Raw genomic sequence first — 9,513 nt, forward strand, 5'->3', positions numbered from 1 at the left:
TGTTTCACCGTGCCGTGGTCCTCCTGGCGCTGCCCTGCGGGGCTTTAGGAGGCGCGGGTCTGCTCCTGATGTTCTGGCACATGGGCACGTGTCTCTCGGCCGGGCCCGGGGCGAACCTCCGGCCGCAGTGAGGACACGACACGTACTCTGGGTGCAGATCGGACCCCGGCTGTGGCTCAGGATCTCGACCCTGACGCATGGTCTGAATGAAGGCCTGGTGTTTCTGCCGCCACGTATTCTTCTTAAGCTGTGGGTGAAGACAGTGTGACATCAGTGAAGAGTTCATATTACATCAGCAGAACCAAATCATTCTGCTCAAACAGACTGAAGATATAAATAACATTGCCATGGACGTTTTTTCCACAATCAAGGTTAAATGTGCATGAATGAAGAGTACAAGGCAAAGTGAATATTTTTTAGATTAGATTGGTCATTTTGTTTAATTTTAAAGGTGCCCTAGAATGTTTTTATTTTTTTATTTTATAATGTTTCCTGTGTTGCCCTTATAATGTTAGTATGTTTTTTAGATCAAAAATAGTCATAATTTAGAAAAAAAAGGCATTTTTCCTAGCCTGCTTTTAGCCTCTGTTTGAAGGGGCGTGTCTGCTGTGGGATTCAGTGTATCCGCCCACTGCTGTGATTGGCTGACATGCTTGCATATGAAATAGCTACATATTACATGTGAAACTCTCTCGAATACTTTTACTACTGCTATTATACGTTTTTACTATTACAGCTATCGAGATTAACGAATCGTGAGATGTTTTTAAAGTATTTAGATCTATTCCCATCACATAAAATGTTGCCGTGATGAGCATTGAGCAGATGAGTGTGTTGATCGCGAGAATGAAGATCTTATCATTGCAAAGCAGTTTCTGCACTCTCTCTGCTTTCACCAATGCAAACACGATGATGTAAATACAGTAAGAGCTTCGTTGTGCAGTAACGTGCGTCATTGATTTCATAACGAGTTTGGCAAGTGTCCAGATAAACTCGCGCTGTGTGGAAAGATTGTTCTCTGATCGCTTTCTGTATATAATTTATTCACAATTTAAATACGATTATTTTCATCCTACTAAAAGAAACGATGTGAATCTGATATTTTAGTCACTGGCTTGATGACTGAAGCATAAACAGTATTGAACGATTTTGAGAGAAAGATTACCTGTCTGAACTTGAACAATTACACATCAGAAAGTGTTGCTTGGTAGCTCGATCCGAGGCCAGCTCTGTATTGGCCCAAGTTGAGGAAACACTCGGTGAAATGTTTGGAAATTTCCAGAGAAAATAAAATTAACCCATTGTTTCTTCAGAGGCTCAGATGAAGGAACTAAAAAATACTTTTGTGTTCATGTGTGCATCCACACTGAGCAACTGCCATGCTTCGGCTGCGCAGTTCCGCCTGGCATTGAGGGCTGGCATATGCAAATTCTTTGAGACATACATATTAATGATCCCGACTGTTGCGTCACAGTCGGTGTTATGTGGAGATTCGCCTATTTTTCAGGGGTGTTTTTCAAAAACGAGATTTAAGTAAGGAGAAAACAATGGTGTTTGAGACTGTATGTCATGTCCATGTACTGAACTCTTGTTATTTAACTATGCCAAAATAAATTCAATTTCACATTCTAGGGCACCTTTAAAGTTTGTGAGGAACATCTGATGCTTGTAATGTGAATCAGTGAGATATGTTTAACAGTATAGCAGATCCTTACATAAACTGTAGATAAATATCAATATCTGCCAATAATATGTCTTAGTAAGATGATATTTAAATACTTAGTTTATGATCAAAGCTCTGTAGTTTTAAAACATATGTAATGCAATACAATGAAGATTGTGAGATGAACTAATAAACCTTCTTCAAAAGCCTGATGATCATATTTGATACGCATAAATAAATGATGTATGATAATCAAGTAAAGCGAAGCTGCTTCAGTCCAGCTGAAATATTACTAACAATATCAAAGTTATTCCTTGATAAATCAGGTCAGATTTGACACAGAAAGACTCGTGAAGCTCGAGCTGCAGGAGGACGTTTGTACAATTACATTGAAAGACTTTTACCGGATAAAAGAGTCGAAACTCTCAGTCAGAGACAGAAGGACTGAGGAGATCGAGTGCGACAGGTTGAACAGATCATGTTCATCATTTGCGTATCAAATATGTGACCCTGGATCACAAAACCAGTCACATGTCGCACGGGTATATTTGTGGCAATAGCCAACAAAACATTGTATGGGTCAAAATGATCGATTTTTCTTTTATGCCAAAAATCATTAGGATATTAAGTAAAGATCATGTTCCATGAAGATATTTAGTAAATTTCCAACCATAGGCTAAATATATTTTTTTTTTTAAATGTGTGAGTGGATGGAGCAAAAGCGCGAACATAAATCCACAACTTTAAAGGACATTTTCTCAATGTTAAGATTTTTTTGCACCCTCAGATTCCAGATTGTCTAATAGTTGTATCTCGGCCATATATTATAATATCCCAACAAACCATACATCAATGGGAAGCTTATTTATTCAACTTTCATGTCAACTTTTCACTTTCATTCAAAAAAAATGACCCTTGTGACTGGTTTTGTGGTCCAGGGTCTCACATGTCGCGATGGTTCTCCTTACTTCCGGCGTTTTGCTCCTGCCGTGGGTCTTCATGAACCTCTCGAGCTCGGTTCCTTTGGCTCTGTGCCGGGACGTGTCGAAGACCTTGCGCTCAGGCCTCTTTTTCTCACACACTCTCGTGTGTGTCTCCAGCCGGTCTCGAGCGAAGCATCGGCCGCACACGTTACAGGGAACCGGCCGCTGCAGGGCGTCGGGATACTCCCCGGGAGTGAGCTCAACACGCTGCAGGCGCTTCTCCTTCAGTTCATCAAATCCCTGTTTATTCTCCCTCCTCTCATGTTTGAGGTGAGCTCTGTCCCTTCTCGTAGAGTCACATGTGTTTGGTTTTCTCACGTCTTCATCTTCTCTGTCCAGATAGAGGTCGTGCATTTCATTTCTTCCTCTGGCATGATCATCCCATCCCATTCCTCTCTCGCGTCGCCCGTTCCCTTTTCCGGTGTGTTCGTAGTCATCCCACTCTCTCTTTTCCTCAGGCTTGTGACCCTTCGCCACGTCTAAAGCCAAAGGTCGTCCCCGTCCCTCACGTTTCACAGCTTCTCTTCTCCTCTCCGCCATCTCTCGCTCCCATTCCTCCCATCTTTCCATATCATCTCTTCCATTCCCATATCTGTCCCTTTCCTCATCCCATTCGCCATATCCATTACCATAGAACCTGTCGTCCTCGAAATAACATCGATTTATCTCTCTGTTCTTCTCTTTTTGGACTCTTCGTACAGTCTCTTCTGCTTTGGAAATCTTCTGCTGGAGCATCTGGATTTCGTTCGGCAAGCGTGTTTGCTTCTCTTCCTGATCCTGGTTTTTTCTCCCTGTTCGATGGGATGAGCTGATGGGATCTAGTTTCCTCGCAGTCTTCTGTTGCTGTCGGACCGCAGCTTGATCAGCCAGTGTAGGCAAACGCGAGTTAAGTATCTCTTGATGTTGTGATTTGGTGACATTACTCAAGCTGAACGCTCTCTTGTGGAGGACTGGTTTTAGGGGGAATATTTTGCCTAATGCTATCCGCGAAGGAACGTATTCGTTCTGCTCCGTGTTTTTCGCCCTGTGGATGTTGTCTGGATGTTGCCAGGGATGTTCTCTCTCTTGGTTATCTAAAACGTCCAGTCTGGAGCTGTGATGAGTTCCCGAGGGACGGCGCTGTCTGCTCATGCTCTCTCTGTGTAATACCGGTAGTTTTGATGATACGGTCTCTCTTTCCCAAAAGTGTTGTGTGAGGTGATGTTGTGGCAGCGTTTGCATGTTTGAGAAACTCACACATGCAGCTCCAGCAGAGGTTGATCGTATAATAACAGCGTTGTCAACCTGTGGACTGATAGAAAACACATATGGACATTACGGTAACACTTTACAATAAGGTTCATTAGTTAACATGAACTAAGAATGAACAATACTTCTACAGCATTTATTAATCTTAGTAAATATTAGTTTCAACATTTACTAATACATTATTAAAATCAAAGGTTGTATTTGTTAACATTAGTGTGAACTAACATGAGCAAACAATGAACCGCTGTATTTTTATTTACCAATATTATTAACAAAGATGAATAAAAACTGTAACAAATGTATTGCTCATGGTTAGTTCATGCTAGTTTATACATTAACTAATGTTAACTAATGAAGCTTATTGTAAAGTGTTACCGACATTTCTTTAAAAAATAGTCCAAGTAACGTTATCATTTGTTTCTGTTTGTTCTGTAGATCTTTGGTTGCTGCTTCTGTAACCATCATTAATCATCGCATCATCTATCTGTGTCCAATATAAGGTGGTTATATTAAACTGTTGATCCAGGAAAAACTAGGTTATTGTGGAGCTAATGAAAATATTATACAGTGTTAATATCTAGCATGTCTTTACATTTCCCAGTACTTGTGTCTGATCAGATTGACTGTAAATATATATGTATATATATCAGTAAGTTAGTGTGTTGCCATTTTCATTAGCATTGTTATTCACATTATAGAAGATTGAATGTATGTTTAGCTTTAAACTCACCGACTCGTTGTCTGTGAATGTAAACTGCTGGATCACCTCAGGTTTCCAGTTGTGTTTACAGTAGTTGCTTAGGAACAAGACAACGCAAACTCCCTTCACATTTGCTATTGGCCAGTTGCGTCAGACGTCATGCCGTGGTGACGTCACCCGGATGAAGGACGCGCTGTGATGATGATGGTGCGCATGCGCCACTTCATGAGCGAAACTTGTGTGTTGAGGTTGAAACGATAATAAAGTCGATTTCACTGCGGATTTCAGAAACTAGAAAGCCGTTTACTATCGTCCATCCACCGGTACGTCATACAGTGTGTTCGACAGAGTTGAGGAAATTGTGAATCGCTTTGGTCAGATGATGTCGGAGCTGTTATAATGATGTTGTGAGTGTTTCAGGTGCTCATCATCATGTCCACTGAAGAAGAGCTGCTGTCCGTGGATTATGAGGTGTATGGGAGAGTGCAGGGCGTGTTCTTTAGGAAACACACACAGGTAATGGACATATCAATGTCGTGTGTGCTGGGGCTAGTTGTCACATCAATGAACATAGGAGAGCTGCCATCTCTCACGCAACTGACCCTTTCACGCTCTCACGACACACATCAATTTTCTCACGCAGAATTGCGAACCAAAGAGAACACCTACGGAGCCCCGAAAGGGACCTTTGCATAAATAAAAATGTGCAAAGTTTTAAAAATACAATCTTTAAAACAGATGAACAACAAAATAAAACTCCATACTTTCCAGTGCTTAAAAAAAACTGTATGTATATGTACAAAAATGAGTAGGAAGAAGTGAAACTTATGTAACTTAAAAGCTGGATAAAAAAAATAAATAAAAAAAAGCTGGTTTATAACATTAAAGGGTTAGTTCACCCAAAAATGAAAGTTATGTCATTAATGACTCTCCCTCATGTCGTCCCAAGCCCGTAAGACCTCCGTTCATCTTCGGGACACAGTTTAAGATATTTTAGATTTAGTCCGAGAGCTTTCTGTCCCTCCATTGTAAATGTATGTACGGTATACTGTCCTTGTCCAGAAAGGAGATAAAGACGTCATCAAAGTAGTCCATGTGACATCAGTGGGTTAGTTAGAATGTGTTGAAGCATCGAAAATACATTTTGGTCCAAAGATAACAAAAACTACGCCTTTATTCAGCATTGTATTGTGTTCTGGTTCTGTTGTGGATCCGCGTTCAGTGCCGCCGCTGACGTAAGACGCTGCTGACGTGTGTCTGGTGTGTGTGTGTGTGTGTGTGTGTGTGTGCATTCTGGTTCTGTTGTGGATCCGCGTTCAGTGCCGCTGCTGACGTAAGACGCTGCTGACGTGTGTCTGGTGTGTGTGTGTGTGTGTGTGTGTGTGTGTGTGCATTCTGGTTCTGTTGTGGATCCGCGTTCAGTGCCGCTGCTGACGTGTGTCTGGTGTGTGTGTGTGTGTGTGTGTGTGTGTGTGTGTGTGTGTGTGTGTGTGTGTGTGTGCATTCTGGTTCTGTTGTGGATCCGCGTTCAGTGCCGCTGCTGACGTAAGACGCTGCTGACGTGTGTCTGGTGTGTGTGTGTGTGTGTGTGTGTGTGACGTAAGACGCTGCTGACGTGTGTCTGGTGCGCCCGAGCTTCATTTACAGTCTGAGGGATACTCACGATGGAAACAAAACAATCTTCGCAAACATGTCTAAGGATTTCCACTAGGGGTGTAACGGTACACAATAATCACGGTTCGGTACGTACCTCGGTTTTAAAGTCACGGTTCGGTATGTTTTCGATACAGCAAAAAGAAAGAAATGCCAGAGAAATTTCCCATTTGTTAAAAGAAAAAATATTTTTTAATAACTGTGAGTTTTCCTACATCTTGAAACTTTCAGGTTTATAAATGGGGGTCATCTTTGAAGGATGAACAAATAATGTTTTGGTCATCACATTAAAAATAACATTTAAGTATATATTTATTTATATATTATTTGAGTTTTGAAGTGCTGGAAAAAGATGTGTGAAGTACTTGAAAGTATTTCACTATTCCAGCCAAACTGGTTACAGTTATGGTGAATGTTGCTGGTCTGTGGACGTAAACTATTACTAGTTCATTCACGGCACAATGTTTCTCCTGGTTTCCACGTCAGCGCTGTTTGATCTAATAGAGATCTACGGTTAATAACGGAGAAATGTGAATGCTTCTCACTAGATCTCGCAGCGATGTTATTACTTCAGGGGCGAATTCAAATGTTTTCTTCACTGGATCTCTTAGCGCTGTGTCGCTTGATCTCGCGCTGCACAGATGTTGCTGGTCCGAACTGATAAACGGTCCGTGAAGCACAATATAATGAGTAGCGCAGTTTCATTCCGCTTTCATTACGTTTGCCATTTGATGTTGCGCAACGTTGTGGTGATCGCGCCAGCGTGGATTTTGTCGGCAGGAAAAATGGTCCAAGGAATCGTTCGGTTTGTATGCGTACCGAACCGGATGCCTCGAACCGAAACGGTTCAATACGAATACATGTACCGTTACACCCCTAATTTCCACACAGAGGAAGACTTGCATTTTTTTGCCCAGCCATATTTATTTCAACCCGAATACACGGGCGCACCAGACACACGTCAGCAGCGGCACTGAACGCGGATCCACAACAGAACCAGAATACACACACACACACACACACACACACACCCAGACACACGTCAGCAGCGTCTTACGTCAGCGGTGGCACTGAACGCGGATCCACAACAGAACCAGAATACACACACACACACACAAACACACACCAGACACACGTCAGCAGCGTCTTACGTCAGCGGCGGCACTGAACGCGGATCCACAACAGAACCAGAATACACACACACACACACACACACCAGACACACGTCAGCAGCGTCTTACGTCAGCGGCGGCACTGAACGCGGATCCACAACAGAACCAGAATACACACACACACACACACACACCAGACACACGTCAGCAGCGTCTTACGTCAGCGGCGGCACTGAACGCGGATCCACAACAGAACCAGAAAACACACACACACACACACACACCAGACACACGTCAGCAGCGTCTTACGTCAGCGGCGGCACTGAACGCGGATCCACAACAGAACCGGAACACAATACAATGCTGAATAAAGTCCTAGTTTTTGTTATTTTTGGACCAAAATGTATTTTCGATGCTTCAAAACATTCTAACTAACCCACTGATGTCACATCATTATTATTATACTTTAATATGGTGTATGAAGTGCGATGCTCATGCGTCCTGTGTGTGTGTGTGTGTGCAGTCAGAAGGGCAGAAGCTGGGTCTGGTGGGCTGGGTGCAGAACACCGACGCCGGGACGGTCCAGGGCCAGATCCAGGGTCCGGCTAGTAAAGTCCAGCAGATGCAGCGCTGGCTCCGCACCACCGGCAGCCCGCAGTCTCGCGTCGCCAAAGCAGAGTTCAGGAACGAGCGCGCCGTGGATAAACTGGATTTTAAGGACTTCAAAGTTGTTCGTTAATGACAGAACAACTCAAGTAGTATTTATTTACATGTACTATTTATTTTAGTGTTTCATTTTTTTTTTTTTTTTTGTGACCTATTGCCTGTTACTGGTATAAATATGAGGGAAAACACCTTTATATACCAGCTTCTCCCAGATTTCTGTAACACTCACAGCTAATATAATAGACTCCACCCCTGAACTCGAGTGTGTTTGTGTTTTATAATGGCTCGGCGTGTGTCATCCACACTGTTAATTTCACCTTTTTACTAAGGTTTATATATCAGTAAACCATATTCCTAGATCTTCCCAGCTGTGTAAACATGATGAGATTTATCCAAAGTTATGTGAAATCTGCAAATTAAATGTTTTAAAGTCCTGTAGTCAATAATTTTATCCCTTAAAACTCATATTTAATCACCAAAATGACACATTTAAACTTTTTCCTTGTAAAAAAAGTCTTCATGCCTTAAAATATCTTGAACGTAACTCGACACCCTTGCCTCATTTAGTATGTGTGGTTCTATGAATATGCAAATGAGCCCCGCCTCCACTCACTCACTCAGCTCAGAGATCCACTGGTTGACGATCACACGTTGATCTGATTGGTTACAAGGTCGTTTGTGACGTCAGAAACACCAGCGATTTCAAACCGTGTTTTTGAGACTGTCTTTGGTTCACTGCAGTTTTAAGCAGAAATTACTCAGCAATGCTGTCGACTTATGAATTTACACATGGTGCGTCTTAAAGCGTTTTAAAAACACCACATACACACCTAAACAACATTAAAAGCTGGATTTACACCACAGAGGGACTTTTAAAATACCGTGTATCACAATAATATCAACAAAAGATGAATAAAAAAGTAGGTTGTAAGTGTTTGTCCTTCAACAAATAAACAAAACTAACCTTGCCAATATTTTCACTGGACCAAAAAAATATATAATTTAATTTAAAAAAATGAATGTCACATTTAATACATTTTATATGTCAGGAAGTAATACATTTTTATTAAACATCATTTTGCACAGTAATAAAAGGCCTGCAATAATAGTTAAATTGTAAAATTATAACGCTATAAATTATTCGTTTGAGGTTTAGACTCTAGATGTTGGGCTCTTCAGAACAATAAAACGTGAAACAATAAAATGTGATTTTGTAACATCATCATAGTGGACTTTATTTAAGCAAATGTAATATCACTCACTTTATTAATGTTTTTCTCTACATTTGTGCAGTGTTGGGGGGAGGGTTAAGGTATTTTTTTGAATGTATATGAATATTTTTTTATAAAAAAATGATTTACTGTATATAAAAAAGGTTTTTAAAACTAAAATAACGATGAACTACGGTAGAAGTCTTCAAAGCAGCTCTCGATGGCTCGTTTGCCATTTCCTCATGGGTATACATCTTTTCAAAGTTTTTTGTTTATT

General features: G+C 41.3%; 2 protein-coding genes across 2 annotated transcripts; one reads left to right on the forward strand and one right to left on the reverse strand.

Moving 5' to 3' along the window:
- On the reverse strand, positions 1-3,933 carry zc2hc1c (zinc finger, C2HC-type containing 1C). Its single transcript, XM_056241897.1, has 2 exons — positions 2,632-3,933; positions 1-247 (listed from the first exon to the last, which is right to left on the reverse strand). Exons 1-2 carry the CDS (start codon positions 3,865-3,867, stop codon positions 5-7), a joined length of 1,479 nt encoding a protein of 492 aa, XP_056097872.1. The 5' UTR covers positions 3,868-3,933; the 3' UTR covers positions 1-4.
- Positions 3,934-4,764: 831 nt separating this feature from the next.
- Positions 4,765-8,282, forward strand: acyp1 (acylphosphatase 1, erythrocyte (common) type). The gene is made up of 3 exons (XM_056241896.1): positions 4,765-4,917; positions 5,015-5,110; positions 7,883-8,282. Exons 2-3 carry the CDS (start codon positions 5,027-5,029, stop codon positions 8,096-8,098), a joined length of 300 nt encoding a protein of 99 aa, XP_056097871.1. The 5' UTR covers positions 4,765-4,917; positions 5,015-5,026; the 3' UTR covers positions 8,099-8,282.
- Positions 8,283-9,513: the final 1,231 nt, after the last annotated feature.

Source organism: Rhinichthys klamathensis, unplaced genomic scaffold (assembly GCF_029890125.1).
Source record: "Rhinichthys klamathensis goyatoka isolate OS25496 unplaced genomic scaffold, OSU_Roscu_1.1 h1tg000682l_1, whole genome shotgun sequence".
NCBI lineage: Eukaryota > Metazoa > Chordata > Actinopteri > Cypriniformes > Leuciscidae > Rhinichthys > Rhinichthys klamathensis.